The sequence below is a fragment of the Labrus bergylta genome, chromosome 10, assembly GCF_963930695.1.
Source record: "Labrus bergylta chromosome 10, fLabBer1.1, whole genome shotgun sequence".
NCBI classification, from domain to species: Eukaryota; Metazoa; Chordata; class Actinopteri; order Labriformes; family Labridae; genus Labrus; species Labrus bergylta.
Window position 1 is genome coordinate 22,515,781 of NC_089204.1, and position 15,875 is coordinate 22,531,655.

Sequence of the window (15,875 nt, forward strand, 5' to 3'; positions counted from 1 at the left end):
TTTTTCTGCCATTTATGCAGTAAAGGATGCTGACTCCGTGCCCTGTCTCCCACCTGTCATAATACCAGAAAGACACGAGCAGAAAAGGACAAAGGCCATCAAAAGGACATGACAAGAGGAGCTGCAGAAGGGACGCAGGGTATGCATCTGAAGTGGACACAACCAAAACATGTCGAAGAAAAAGAAGATTCCTGTCTCTTTGTCTCTTTGTCTCTTTCTCTATTCTGTCAATACTTGGATTCTATTTTTCTAACATTTTGAGACACATCAGCACTCACAAAACTCATAAGACATTAGCTGATTTCATCACTTGAATATTGTCTCGCTCTAGGCATTATTAATCTAAGACACTGCAAGGCCATGTTTTGCCCACTCTGAGCAATACTACCTTCTCACTGCCCCTCTCTTCCGCCGAGGGACCCCTCGCACTACAGTGAGTGAGTCACGTATGAAGCAGGCTTTAATACACATGTGAATCAGCCATGATTCATCCCTGATGCAGGCCACCCCAAGCAAAGTAACGGCCAGTTGCCCTTTTTATCCTGTTTCTATATTGGTCCTGCAGACAGGCGACCACATCATTCCACAAAGACATTTTACATGCAGCATAAACACGTTCAAGCCAGCTCTGACTTTAAAAGGTTTCAGAGAGTAACTGTCAAATCTGTCAAAAGAACGATAGCTGTTTTCTAGGGATTTTTCCATTGCAGGGGTGTTGCACAATAAAGGGACCGGATGTCTTAGGGCATCAGTGAGAGGTATCAGTGGACTTCATTAGGTCTCACTGGTGGAATGTGCAGGATCATGTGTGTGCTTAAATGAAACTCATTTGAGTTTGGAATAATGGGACGTGAAGATATTAAGGTTGAGTAGGAATCACATGAAGGAAATTGCCTTCCTCTTATCTAACCCATATCTGTCATGCACCACCACCACCACCACCACCACCCTTCACTCATGAGTGGGAGTTGGTAAACACAGCCAACGGATAATAACAATCAATCTTCAAGGCATGCATTCATTATAAAAGGCATTGCTTATGGGCACTTGATATCTGCTTAGTGGATGCAGATGAGGAGGAAATCCAGCCTGTCAGCCTGGCAAAATGAAGGCCACTCTGAACATGGGGTCAGGTCAGTGCCATGTAGAAAGATAAAGGACTATGTGTGCATCATTAGCTGGTAAAAGAAATGTGTGCATGTACCTTGGGTTTGATGTTGCAATGACAGCAAACCGTCCACAGATATTTGAGCGTCCTCCATAGCAGGATGATGAAGAGACCCCCAAAAAACGTCACCATGGAGGAGGCGAGGAATGCCCACCACATGCGCTGTCCATTATTGTCGCAGGGCACCTCAGACGAGAACGGGATGACAACGTCTTCCATCTTGGATATTAAGATTGAAGAGTCCGGATTTATATTATTATTGATATTGCTTGTCCTCATAGAGCTGTCGCTTCCATGGGGAACGGTGCCATCCGCCTCAGCTAGCATTTAGGAGCCTTGGAGAGCCTGTGCCAGCGTCCCCAGCCCCACTCACCAGCCATATTGCTTAGGAAAAAAAAATCCCCCTCTTCGCTGTAGATTGTGTGCACCCACCCGATGGAGTCTCTTTCTGTGTTTTAGCAGCCTATGAATTGTTTATTCGTGACAGCGTGCGACACCGCACACGCGAACTGGAGCAAAAAAGCGGGTCGGTGGCCCTTGGAGAGAGGCATTTAAATCCGCACACCAAAAAAGAAATGACGAATCTGCTCAATCTGAGGGCTTTTCTGGCGCTTTCACGCCAAAAGCCATGGCGAAGGCGGCGTCGTTTGCAGCCGCCGTCGAGGCTGCCAATGATAGCTGTGGTGGTGGTGAACACAGCACGACAGTGAAAAATGTTAACAGTCTGTTCTCGGCGAGACGACCTCTCTAGCCGTCTTCCATTCAGGGATCCTGTCCGATGAGCAGGCGGAGAATCGATTTCACTTTCCTTAAGCGTCGGTCGACTGAACGGTCCGCAACAACAACCAAAAAAAAAAAAAAAAAACACACACACACAGGGATAGAAGTAATTGATTCTACGATTGGTTTGCCGTCAGTGGAATATCGAAGACTACATGTTCTTGCGGGGCGTTCTCGCTGTCAATTCTGCGTAAAAGGGACAAGCGGGTGCTCGGGTGGATGTCACTGTCTCCATTCGGGTCCCCTGCAGCCCTGGCACGGAGCGGCCAGCTGAGAGCGCCTGTCAGATCCGTTCCAGAGGAGAGTGGGGAGATTTACAGGTAGGAGGGCGGAGCGAAGCGCTAATAATAAAGATGGACAGAGGGCAGCAATAGCGCGACGGTGTTTATTCCAAGTGCCGAGCGCTCTCACGCTGCTCGGGTGTATTAAAGAGGTTGGCTACACAATTGCGCCTTTGCGTCTTTATGCGCGCCATTGACGCACGTCGCAAAAACAAGGAGGCTTGGGAAAGGAGCTATATCAATTCATGATCACTTCAAGGGTTATAGCTTCGTGTATAAACATCACAAGGATATGATGAGTCCCCTCAGGATTGTCTTATTGATATAAAGGACAATAAAGTGAGGTTACTTATCGCTGACCACCGCAGCACTTTTTCCGTCCCATGGCTGGAGACATAGAGATATCATTGAACTGGATTTTCATTAGACATAGTGCTCCCCTCTTTCAGTGACTGATTCTGTGGCTTTTCATCCATGGGCGTCCCTGTTCTCATTTTGAGTAATGAACTCCATGAAATGAAAAAAAACAACAAAAAAAACAACTACCATACACACACATAGACGGAGAGTGTTATAAATGTCCTGTCCCGGTCAATTACTGTAATATGCTCACACTTTTAGCTCACACATTGGGACAAAAACAGGTGTGGATTGGCGATGACGGTGAGGCATGGCAGACAGTAGTTTATTACTGCACATGGATGTCCCTCAAGGATAGCCAGCCAGACCAGAGGATATGAGGGAAAACAGCTGGCTTGACCTGGGCCCTGAATAACCACTGACCCCTGAGCACCATGTGAAGGCAGGTGCACACAGACGTCTGTGACACAAGGCTCCAGACTTCTTGGAGATGGTTTGCAATAAATAATCAATAATCTGTCCCCCATTTAAAGACCCTTTAAATGCTCGGGGTGAAAGTGCAATGAAAAAGTCCTTTCGCTTCTGCTAATTCACATCAAAAACAAATAGCAAACATCAATCCCTTTAAAGCTCCTGAGAGGAACTTTTTATTTTTTTTCCTTTTGGCCTGTGGACTAAGCATGTATCTTTGCTGATTTAGTCCTTTACATTTTTAAGCGTCATATAACCCTGCTTTCTTTTAATAGTGAAACATTTTGCTCACTGTGAATCCTCGCTGTGAAAAATGTAAACAAAAGCTGTTTCAGTGTGTGCTGTTGATCACTTCTTCTTCTTCTTCTTCTTCTGACACCTACCCCGCAGCGCAGCACTTTCCGGTATTACAAACAGCAACATAAAATTGATCAATCTTCTCAGTTTTTGTTTCCTGCTTGATCGTGAATGTCACATAGAGGCATTAGTATTCGTTTCAGTGCGTTTCGTGAGCAGTGAAAAACTCCTCGCAGGAGCTTTAAGATAAGTGACCTCAATAAATGTCACATGGAGAGTGCACAATCACGACACTGCTCATTTGAAAAGCAAAACGTGCTTAAGACAAGGAGTGAAGAACATGTGTGATATATGTTGTGTGTGTGGATAATTTATGTCTGGGAAATATCGGCGCTTACACAGAAATAGCTGCTGTAATAGAATCTTTCAACCTATGTAAGGGAGGAAGGAGGAGGAGGAGGCTATAAAACATAGGAGACAGAGAGACGTGCAAATTGTGCACTTTAGTTACAGCAAGTATATTATGACTTCACATAAGACAAAGGCCATGCAAGAAAAGCTTTGTTGATTTCTCTTCATAAAGTGAATAAAATACATAATAGGAGACCACAAGTTGTAAATGTTTGTAACATGTCGAAGGTTTTTGTAATTTTATCTCCTTCACAACTTTTTCACCCTGCAGCAAAACCCTGTTATAGACTGGCAAAAAATACGATTTATTTTGACATTAACAATAAACCTGTATTTCCACAGAGCTTACTTCCTTTTTAGTGTCGCTCCTGCACAGCATCAGATCAGCCTGTGTTCAGGCAGCAGGATACCTGAATACCAGCATATCACACCCTGATCAGCAGCTCTGAAGCGGTCCTCCTGCTGGTAAAATGGGGAACTGTCCCATTAAAAGCAATTAATGCAGCTACACACAGCAGCTTAATGGGAAGCTCCTCTGCTAATATCTTTTTTTTAAAATAAATCTTACAATATTTTAATTAAACATTTAAATCCTTGCAAACATCAAGAAGAAACAATGAAGCCAGGTTCTCCAATGCATCATGGTGGTGAAATCTTTTTTTTTTAATTCCCATTTTGTTGAGTTAGCGATGGTGTTTTCAGTGAGGTGTAAATCACAATAGATCATTAATGGAAGGGTTTTTATATTGCAAGCGCTAATGTTTATTAATGTTGTGAATTTACACATTATCACAAGTTCAATATCATATCATATTTATTTGCATGAACGTTTCTTTTGACAAATGTTTTAAGAAAGCAGAACAACAGTGGAACATTATTACAACCATAAATAATCTAGCCCATTGAGATGCATTTAGCACAACAACAATAAGAGCCCTCAGAGGTCACAGAAAGTGAGAGCATCAGCAGCATGCTCCACACATAATGTGTCCTATAAATCCTGCTGGTGTTTATTGCAGGCCACAGGAGAGGGGGCTCGAATTGATCATCCCTTATGAAGGGCCAGCTGTTGGGGCGAGCGGTTTCTGCGGGGCCGGCAGAACTTTAGCCAAAGGGTCTCAGTGCTGACAGATGAGGAGAATAACATTAGAGCTGGCAGGTGGTAATCCCGCTAGACATTTGGAGATGCTGGAGGTAAAGTGCCTGAGAAAAAGCAGAAGGCCGAACAGGATGGTTCCAGCCCATCATGCGGGGAGATGGGAGAGGCCTCGGCTTGCCAGCGAGGACTACAAAGATCATCTGCTGTCAGACTTAAGACTTCTCAAGTTCAGTTGAGCTGTCAGCAGCTGCCTTGAAACAGACACCTCAGCAGGAGGGCTGGAGACCCTACCCATTTCTAAAACAGGCAGGAGGACACTTGGAGGACATTAATAATTGGGGCAGAGCAAACCAGACTTGCACCTAGAGTATTTTAGAGGTAGTGCGAAGTAAGGAAAAGTAAAGTTCTCCAGAGACCGATTAGTAAGAGCACCGTGTCTTTTCTAAACAATTAAATGTCCTCACCATTATACAACCATGAGGCCTTGTTTGCAGGCAGTACACATGCTGGATGTTGGTGCTCTCTTGCCCCACTGAACCTGACAGACAGCTGGAGGGGAGTCATTCGCTGTGACATCATTGGCCAGAGGACCATGTGACTTTGAATGCAGCGCTGTGAGGAAACAGCCTGGAGGTAGAGGCACCCAATCAACCAGTAAAATGTGGTGTGTAGCTACAGGCTGTCCAATTACATGGAAAACGAGTCTAACGGAAAGCTACAGAAATAAGAGTTTTTCCTGGAGTGCAGAACCAGTTTATGTTAATCATGTTTCAAAGTCTGGGCCCATATTTATCAAAGTCTGAAGACTTGGTGTTCCAGTTTAGGAGAAAAAAAAACAGAAAAATAAACTACATTTATTGTGAGATATTCGGCCTCCTATAGCTGTTCCTCTCAAGTAATGACTGGAATGATTGCATGTGTGCTCTAAACAGGAAGCGCTCACTCTTCATGTTTTTTTAAGGAATATTCATAGTTTACTCTGGGATAGGTCTTTTTTTTGTCTGCATAAATATGTATGTACAGTTAGCCCTGAAGGCCAAAACTCCACATCGACACAAACAATACTGTTTTTAACATTTCCTCTTCTGAAATCATTTCAGGGTTTTTGACCTTCAAAGCCACCATATTACCTGAATTTAAATTTTGAATTTTTTTTGTAGGAAGTTCTTGAAATATAAAACTCTACACACAAAAAAAGTTGAATACCTGAAATTGAAACAAAAAGAAAAATAATGTGAAAAACAATATAATTATATGTTATATGTTATATGTCAATGAGTAAAATGAACGTGTTAAAGAGTTATTGTGAATAAAGGAAGGCCAGCTTTAATAAAAGGTGTTTTCGCCCTTAATGAATGCAAAAGAAGGAAAGCTTGTAGGAACATCTGATCAAATGTATGGAAGCCTTAAGCAGACATTCATAATTTTAACTCAATTTCTTTTTGTAATACTGTGTCAACAGTTGTTTTCTTGTGATCTCCACATATCTCAAATCCATTGGGTTGCCAACAGGTAAAAGAAAATAATAAATGGGCTTAACTTACCTCACTAGTGTGGAAAATGGCAGTATGGTATGTCATGATCACAGCGATCAGCTTTTTGTTTGTTCTTTTTAGATTGCTGGGAAATGATTGTGTTATCAGGTGATAATGAGATATATTAGACAATAAGAAGAGATGTTGAGGTAACTGCACCATGAATTAATTGTTATCATAGGAAAATTGAGTAAATAAAACGTATGGATGCATGCCTGCTTAGGGCATCAATACCGATGTTCAGATCAGGTGTTATAAAATATGCAATGCTTAATGACATTTTCAATGACGTAATGTTCTATGAAGACAGCACACATCAACCTGTCCCCTTCAAACTGAAAAACCTGATGTATGGCCAAGTCGACCTGAGAACCATGAAGAGGGTCTGTGTGTTTTAATGTGTTTAAAAAAAAAATAAAAAGAGGATGAAGCTGCTTCTTTAATAATGAAGCCAGGCCACGTCTTTATCTCCCTCTCTGATACCGTCACTCCACCTTATCTCAACTCAACTCATGGCCGCGTCATCCGCCTCTTTCGTCATTTTGCTGCTTTCAGCACAATGGATTCCCTTCATCCTCACACATCTCTGAAGGACACGGCCACATTTCAGCTGGACATGAGCAGAGAGAAGTGTGAACAGCATCTTGACATGACATGGGTGTGGGGGATTCAAGCATTTTATTTCCCCCAAAAAATGATGAAGAAAAACTCAGCCCGAGTCCATGTAGTGATACAGAAAATGAGTTTTATTCTCATGTTAATGTCTCAACATACAAATCACATTCTTTTTTAATAAAAAGAAAAGTTCAATCAGTACCTGGTAACTAGGACCCTCTCTAAAAATACAACCACTTCACGTTGTATCCCACTCTCACTAACATACACTATCTACTCAGAAAAATAGTAACGTTACACTTTACTTCTGCTTTGAGCCCGATAAGTCAAACTTTTGGACTCTTTTTTTTTTTTCCTTTGAAAAACTGTGCAAGAATAGATCCCTTTTTAAGAATTCAAATAAGAAGTGATCCTTTTTTTTCTAATCCAAAGAAAAAATTAAAAGGCCATCAATGAAATGTAAGGAACTGATGTAAGAGATAAAAAGGAGAATTAGTTTCAGTAGAGATCATAGTACCTATTCATAGTCTACCAGAAACCTAGAGAACAGTTACATGTTTCAGGTTAACAGATAAACAAGTGCAAAACAGAGATCAGAAGGATAAAGTCGCCTCAGTGGAGTTTGGCACAATAAAGAATTCAGGATATATATTTTTTTTTTTTTCTCGTGGAAGGGCTGATATTTTTCACCTCCTGAATAAAAAAATACAATTAAATAACAATGAAAAAGTCACTAACTTTAAACAGATCAGAGGAAAATCCTGCAAAGATATTACCCTGCAAATGTTGCTTCATAGTGTCTCTTTGAACGAGTACATCAATAGGTGACTGACAACCGACCACGAAAAAAACCAAAATAAATTCTTAAAAAAAAACAAAAAAAAAACATGCTAATACTTGCTAAGACATGACTTGACTGTCAGACAATCCTAGGCGTATGACCTAGTGAAAATACATGTAATATATTTATATATATATATATATATTTATAGATGCTTTTTTCTCAGCTGTATCTGCATACTGTTTATGTTATACTCTATATTGTTGTTAAATATATGTTAAGATAGAATGATAGTTACACAGTGGTCTGTCTAGCCCTGGAGTGCATTCTGAGGAGTTAACCCGTTGGCCGCCGCTTCGACCTACCCTCAAAACCTCGCCATTGTCATGCGCTCTACACAGAACTGATCTCAAAACAGCCCCCCCCCCCCACCCCCCGACTCATCCAGTCCATGATTGGTCAAATTGTGCATAGCAACCCTTAGTGAGGCCTTCATTAATCCTCCCAATGTTCTGGCTTTAAGTGACCAGGGGCTGGTCTGAGATCAGGCTTCTTCTCCGAAGGCACTTCCGAAAGGCCCATGAACTGTCCACACGCCCGGCTACTATAGAAACAAAATGCATAGAGCAAACGTCGATGTGTTTTATGAGCTTTCATGGCCGTCACTGCTGGCAGTCGGGTTCAGTGAAGAACACAGCTACATGCTTCAAGAGGTCTGATGCTGTTTGCAAAGTTTTTTTTGTGATGAAACGCCACAAGAGGAATGTGATGTCTGATCCTGGCACTCCATTTCTATAGCATCATTTTCATGCTAACAAAGAACTGGGATTAAACGTGACTGACGTGGTCAGTTTCAATGTTTTCTCTCTCTCTCTCTATCACACACACACACACACACACACACACACACACACACACACACACACACACACAATAACAAACTCACATAATTAGTTGTCATTGGCCGACATCTGGGTGCATAATCGTAGGGGAACCACAAATATCATCTGGCACACGAATGGGTCACGGTGGCTGAACTTCATTAGTGTTGAGGGTTCACATGGGAGGGGGGGGGGACACACACGCATTCAAGCTAATATTGAACACCGATAGTTAGACTCATCTTTTACTGTAAACGGACGCTTACAATGCAGCATTACAAACACACCACCAGAAACCCTTAGGGAAGACTGAATGAACTTTTAAATGTCGAGATCCAGTGCTACGAAACCTGCTCCGGAGTTCCTCAGAAATAACAGGAGGCTGTGAATATGAACCATTACAAAGACAAAATAAAAAAGATCTATAATTTACATTACTAGCTTCGCTGCAGTGTACCTATTGGTGTAGTGTGAAAGGGTTAATTAGTGTTCGCGTGGGGAATGGAGATGAAAGCCGCAGCTTCCTGTAGTGGCAGCCAGCCTCCTCTAGGGGCAGCCGAGTGGAGTCCACAGGACTTTACTTTGTTCTTGATCAACTATAGTCATGATCTGAGTGCAAATGTAAGGGAGGGTGCCGCCCTGGACAATACCTGTGAAGAAAGGAGGGAAACAGAGGGAGTGTGAGACTGAAATATAGAAACTGTGTACCATGGTCTATAAAGAAGAAGTGGGTGTGGCCTCTGAATATGAAATTAAAAATAATTCGGATGCGTCATCAAGCTTAATTGTTCTTAACGGCTCTGCTGGTTGCATAGAGAATTACAAAGGTATGAACCAGATAGGATAAATAAGCATCATTACTACTTGATTAACTATCCTGGTTAACATTTTCCCACTAAATGCATGGTCTCATTTGCAATTTTCAAGTCTTCCTCAATACAGAATGATTGTAATTTTGTACAAACTGTTCCCAATTAGACTAAAATAGATGATAAAGCTGGGTATGCTCTCATCTGTGATTTACTTGTGCTCCTACTACGGCCTGTAAACCAGGATAGAGAAGGTACATTGCACCTTGTTGTCCAAATATTGTAAATCCTATAGCTTTACAGAAAAAGATGGCATCTGCCAACATGTCAAACCAGAGGCTTAAAAAGGGGGGAGATCACCACCCAATGGTTGAAGTTCTGAAGTCTAATACAGTCAATATCTTCTACTGTAGGCCTTTAAGGGGCTCGTCATTGTGGTGTGTGTTTTTTTTTTTTTTTAAGTGTCTTAATCTTGAACAGACCTGTGAAGAACTTGCTGTACTCTTGTTCGATCTTCTGTGCATTTTCAAATTGCTCCTTGGAATGTTTTTGAGACACTTTGTCCCTCAGATAAACGGGATCTTTCTGCTCCCTGTCGGGTGGGGAAAAAAAATGCCTCGTTACTTATTTCCCAGTGAGGGCTGTGGAAGAAACATCCTTTCTGAAATTGTGTCACAAAGAAGGCAAAAAGTAGTTTATTGTAGAGAAAGGAAATCAACATTTTATACAAGTGAAAACACTGTCTGATCAATCTTTCCAAACATTGAAGGTCACATGTTATGTGTAATGCACTTATGCAATTTTATCACCACACATGAGGGGAGGGAATGAGTGGACGGTCTACGTGGTTTAACTAAACATTCATTGAAGCAGACATTTTTTTTTATTAGAAAGCAGGTCTACTTACTTTATCTGCTTGGCGTTTTTGTAGCGGACAAAGACAACTATTGGATAAATGTGAACACTGTGGAGCCTTTCGATGGCGTGCGGTGCTATGTCCAACAAGCAGTGACAGCCCTTCATGTGAAAGAGAAAGAAAACGGTAAGAAAGATGTCATGTACAGTATAAAAAAAATAAAAATCTGGATCTGGTTGTGTATTCATTTAGTTCTACGATTAAAGATTATCTTGAAATGCAGCGAAAAAAGTTGTGTTGAAGCTACGTTTTATCTTTTCCTGATAAAATCTGATGAGACGGCAAATCCCCGACGTTTACCTTTTCTGTTATTTCCTTTATAGAGGCAACAGTGGTCACATCAAAATGGCCACTTCTGCGCTTGTAGTCGATGAAGAGGCAGTCCTTGACTCCCCGCTCGATTGCCTGCTGGGATGCCTTCATCACCTCTGCAGACACGACAGGAAGAGTCAAACAATTTAAAAAAAAAAAAAAAGGTTTAGAAACTGCTCAACATGACGGTTATTAGGATAAGTCCTAAATTCTACTTTTTAATGCTGAAATGTCAAACAACCTGTAAGAAAGTACACATTCTATGCATTACCTGAAAAACAAACATCAGGAGGAGGTTAACTCACCCAGTACACATCTGCAGAACTTTCCAGGGGACTCTTTGACCAGCATCTCCTTGACGGGGTCGGTGAGTGGCCCGATGACGAGGACCGGCCGGGGAGAAGTGCACTCCACCTTCTGGACTCGCTGGTATGCCAGGCTCACGCAGTCTGACACAAACAACACACCGATCAATCAACTGTTTTCCAGTAGAGACTTTGAGGTGTTTACCGTTTTATACATCGGAAAAACGTCCACATCTTTTGTCTCACCGTCAAGGAATGGGATGGAATCTGTGCTGATGGCGTCCAGAGCCACCGTTTCTTTGCTGTCTTTGGAGCTGCTGCGTTTGTGTTTCTGCTTCCTCCTGAAGAAGGACCTGCGTGCCGCTGCAGACAAAGTCTTACCGGAGTCTTCCTTCATATCAGTCACACTGTGTCTGCGGTAAAACTCTTGGTCCATCCTAAAACACGAACACACACACACAGAAAAATAAGAAGGAACATTTATGCATCGGTGGATGAAAGCAAGACTTTCTAAACTTTAACAGTGAATGTACTTAAAAGAGAAAACACAAGTTTTTCTCTTGTTAGGATTTTTTTTCAGATGTCAGGAAGGTTTTTCTTTTTCCTTTCAGGTTAGAGAAAGTGTTTTCCCCTTAAAGAGTTTAAAGGTCCAGAAATAAAGTATCCTTTGAAAGCAGCAGCTGCAGTCTGGCACAGAGCAGTTGCTCCATAGCTCAGGGTCCTATATCGAGTCAGTGCTAAGAATCTATCTGGGAATCCATTTTATGTTTACATCATGTGCTTGTAATGAATGTTGTATTCTCAAAAAAAAGTTTTTGCCTTTCTGCAATAAACCTGAGAAAAGATTGGATGTGCCGAAGATTGTCAGGGCTTTAACGTGATAGGCACATTGACAACAACTAAATCATCCAAACTGTAGTGTCAAAGGTTTGATTTTTTTTACTTTACCAAAACCCAAGGAAACGATAGCCGATTGTTCATAGTCACCAACCACTGCCATGTTCAGCCATATTCAAACAAATGGATTTTTCCTCATCTATGTTAATGACTCTTCAGCAGGTGAGCTTTCCAACCAATCCATCTGTGTTTCAATCTAAGCAACCCGATCGGTAGCTTTATTTAAAGAAACATCCTGAAAGCTTTCTTTTCTTGAAGCCCTGAAGCTAATGTCCCTGTGGAGGTCAAATAAGGTCCAGTGGGCCCACTGGGCATTCAAATACACTGAAGCAAACCCTGCTAAGGTTTGACTTGTAGTTCTCAGACTTCTGTGATTATTTGGATAAAAACAAATCAGTGTGATTTTCAGAATGCTTAAGAACGTATTGTGACTGGCTCTTTTTCCCCCTCGGGCTTCGTGTAAGAACAGAACAAAACAACTTCTTAAATCAACTGACATAAAAAAAGGAGATTTTCTTTTGTCTCGAGACAAACAATAAGAGAACAACAGGATCTTACATTGAGTGTGAGGGGGGACAGTCTGAAACACACTGGAGAGTTGTGACATTACATACAGGTTCTACATTGTATCCGTGTTGTTCTGATTGTTTTCACAGCTGTTTCAAAGTGTCCACCAGCTCAGAAATGTACGTGTTTAAGCGTGCATGGCATTCTCCACCCACATGTACTTGCTGGGGATCTGCCCCCTCTGGATCTGCTGTGCGTTCTCGTCTAGCTGCCAGGCCATCCAGGTCCCGAAGCTGCCCTTTGGTAAAGACTCATCCACGTACAGGATGTCATCCTTCTTAAAACTGAGGTCCCCCTCGGCCTCCCCCACCCGGTCGTAAAGTGCTCTGGTGGAGAGAGAGAGAGAGAGAGAGAGAGAGAGAGAGAGAGAGAGAGAGACAAAGATAGATGGTGGAGTTACAAAGAGAGGGGTGGAACGAGGAGTTGATGAGGTGAGTATCAGACAAGAAGAGCACAAGATAAAGAATCAGAGATATGAAAACGGGTAAGATAAGAAGTGTAGAGAATCTTTTAACAGCGTAGGCCTTTATTTATTTCATTTTTTTGGCCTGCTGTTGGTTGGAGTCTAATAAGTTATTCCAGAGCAGCCTATCTGTGACAGCCAGCCAGTCTGAGTGTATTTACTGCCGATGACATCACAAGCCCACTTGCCTATATGACAAGTGACTGCGGCAGCTGCGGCGACAGACTCCCAACAATAAAGCGAGACTATTTTAGAGCTTCATTTTCCATCCATATGCGATGTTTTCCTAACCGCTTGAAAAACTCCCGAGCACTAAAAATGGATACGTTGTGCAGAGAGATTAGATCGCCTAAATATGTAGTGTGATTAGCATCACCGCGGTCACACAGTGGATCTGGGACGTAATTGGTGAGATGAGAAAGATTGTCCAAGAGGCACTCCAGTGGTGCTTCTATATATAGCGGCACGGGCAAGAGAGGAGGCTGCTCGGGGAAGATTAGCGTGATCCTTTTAGCAGAGCTGCAAACGTGTAATTGTTGCAAAAAAAAGTGATCCCGTGTGCATGTACCTAATATAAAAGCCGTCTCCTGGGACATCTTTGAGCGCGCTGAAGTCATCCGGCCGATGCTGCACCTTGATTGTGACCGTCTCTGCGGGCTTCAGCATCTCCACGTACACCTCTTCTGCCGTCTTATTCTTCATATTCACCGAGTTGTACTGAAAAACAAGGGGGTGATGGGAAAAAAAAAAAAACACATCAGTGAACTTCACACACATCAAGGAAAATGAGACAAACTGAGGGTGAAGAGCTGAGAAATGTGGTCAGTGTTTACACTCATCTGTGAAATCATTTGGCGTGCCTGTGAAGGCTCCACTAGTAAACAGCTACATTTCCTCCAAGCTTTCCGCTGTATTAAAGTGTCGCAGTATTGATTCATGCCATGTACGGGGGAGGGAAAAAAAAAAAAAAAACAAGATGGGGAGATTGAAGGACGCACTGATGCTGTGCGGCCCCCGATGACAACGCTGCATAGCAATTCAGAGAGCAGAGCCTTTGTGCCGGAGAGCTAAGTGGGAGCATGCCAGGAATTGTCTATTATGAGTTTTGTGGCGCTCTGGATGGATCGCCAGCGTGGAGTGCGAGAGAATGCAGACGAGGAGATCAATGGAGAATAATGACAGGCGAGGAGAGAAGTGCCAGCTCCTTCTGGCAGTGCTCGAGAGTGTAAAGCAACAACAGCACACAAAGCTTCACAACAGATTATACAGGAAGAGTTCAGCTTTGAGATTAGTCCAAAAACTGATGGAACGCCTACAAGTCTTTACTGTCTTATAAAACCTACAGCACGTCCATTTAGGACACTGAACACAAACGCCTACTTCAAAAAGATCTTTCTCCGAGCTACCAATCAGCCTAAAATTAAAGTATTTGAAAAATGGAACATACAACAAAGTTGAACCTTCAAAACTCTTTTTTTTTTTTTTTAAATCACTATATATTGTGAAGCTGAAGCGTATAGAGCCTCGGAGAAGTATTCACCTTCCCTCCAGTCGGCTAAAGTAACATATAAACGACCACTGTAAGGGGATGCTTGCTTATGTTTGTTTCCTGTTTTTCTTCCGTTTTCTTATTAAAGTGGTTGATTTTTTTGTCGACCTATAATAAAAATAACACTTATTTTGTGGCATTGAAAATGTTTTAGATTGTGTGAAACTTTTAATAAAACTGTTTGGTGGGAAAAGAGCATCCTATTCCCTCTGCAATAACCACCCTGAACAAAATCCAACAGACACTTTATTGTCTTTTACAGTCCGCTTTTAATGTCTGTACTTTGTGTTGTGTTTTTAAATGTGTTTTGTTTTTGTTTGTTTTTTTTGGGGTGCAGGGGGCATTTTTGCCTTTATTAGATAGAACAGCTGAAGAGAGACAGGAAACGTTGGGGAGTAGATTTGTAAATAATTTGAATACACTGCAATATTTCCCAATTCCTTCTCAATTATTTTTCAAATTCTGAACCTTCTTTAGTTCGTCCTTGACATTAACCACAATAAAATCCATTGTGATTTCTGTAGTAACACAACAAAATATGGAAAAGTTCAGGAAATACCGATGGAAGGCATGCAATCTCCTGGTATGTGTAAAGAATTTCTTTGGCATCAGGATGTGTTGTCTACTTGTGAGTTTGAGTTGTGCTCATACCTCCAGGATAAGGTCCCCAGGGAGCAGCCCATCAGGCCCTCTGGCTGGACTGTCCTCATCAAGGCTGTCTATGTAGACGCCCCGCAGGTTCCCTCCACAGAGCGTGACTCCCACCTCCACCCCCGGCCTGCGCACCGTCACAAGCCGAGGCTCAGCCAGCTTCCTGCTGCCCTCAGATGGCATTCTGTAGAGCAAAGGGAAAGTTACTGAAGTGCAACCCTCCAGGCATGGAGGAAGCGTTTCTCTCACCCCCAACATTTTATCATTGAGCTGTTTTTTTTTTACCCCCTGTGGTTAAATGTTTGTGATACCTGATGAAATTGTTTGGGCTGGTGGTGGGCGTGGTCTGCTTGGAGGAGGGGGTGAGCGTGCCCTCGTCCTGCTCGCTGAGTGTATCGATGGTGGAGTGATTGTCGGGCGTGGCAGCTCCGCTCCCCTGGGGGGTCGACTGAGTGCTGACTGGTTCCAGGCGGGAGCTGCCCAAAATTTCACAAGACATGAAAAAGAAATGTGTTAGTCCCAATAGTAAAATGACATCACACAAAGTGGCTTTATGTTCTTTCCCAAAATAAGTTGATATGTTATGCACACACTCCCTGTTTAAGAGAAGGCTCTCTTACAGTAATGATAACTTATTTTATAAGCACCAAAAAAGTCAAGATCTGGATTACCATCTTTAAAAGAACAGTTAGTTTGCTGTTCCCGCTACGTCATGCTATATGCAGTT

General features: G+C 42.3%; 2 protein-coding genes across 7 annotated transcripts in view; both read right to left on the reverse strand.

Moving 5' to 3' along the window:
- kcnma1a (potassium large conductance calcium-activated channel, subfamily M, alpha member 1a) overlaps positions 1-2,349 on the reverse strand; it is a 155,344-nt gene extending 152,995 nt beyond the window's left edge. For 2 of the 4 annotated variants that reach the window (XM_065959236.1, XM_065959233.1), the window contains exon 1: positions 1,205-2,348. In XM_065959236.1, coding sequence (XP_065815308.1) covers positions 1,205-1,495 — 291 coding nt within the window. In that variant the 5' untranslated portion in view covers positions 1,496-2,348. Of the gene's footprint in view, positions 1-1,204 lie in introns of all 4 variants that reach the window. The other 2 variants (XM_065959235.1, XM_065959234.1) reach the window with 2 other exon arrangements.
- A 4,778-nt stretch (positions 2,350-7,127) lies between these two features.
- Positions 7,128-15,875, reverse strand: part of dlg5a (discs, large homolog 5a (Drosophila)) — a 41,499-nt gene continuing 32,751 nt past the window's right edge. For all 3 annotated transcript variants that reach the window (XM_065959462.1, XM_065959461.1, XM_029276823.2), the window contains 10 exons: positions 15,460-15,624; positions 15,149-15,332; positions 13,517-13,665; positions 12,641-12,811; positions 11,268-11,458; positions 11,022-11,165; positions 10,705-10,832; positions 10,396-10,505; positions 9,971-10,080; positions 7,128-9,329 (listed from right to left, as the gene is read on the reverse strand). In XM_065959462.1, coding sequence (XP_065815534.1) covers positions 9,226-9,329; positions 9,971-10,080; positions 10,396-10,505; positions 10,705-10,832; positions 11,022-11,165; positions 11,268-11,458; positions 12,641-12,811; positions 13,517-13,665; positions 15,149-15,332; positions 15,460-15,624 — 1,456 coding nt within the window. In that variant the 3' untranslated portion in view covers positions 7,128-9,225. The remainder of the gene's footprint in view (positions 9,330-9,970; positions 10,081-10,395; positions 10,506-10,704; positions 10,833-11,021; positions 11,166-11,267; positions 11,459-12,640; positions 12,812-13,516; positions 13,666-15,148; positions 15,333-15,459; positions 15,625-15,875) is intronic.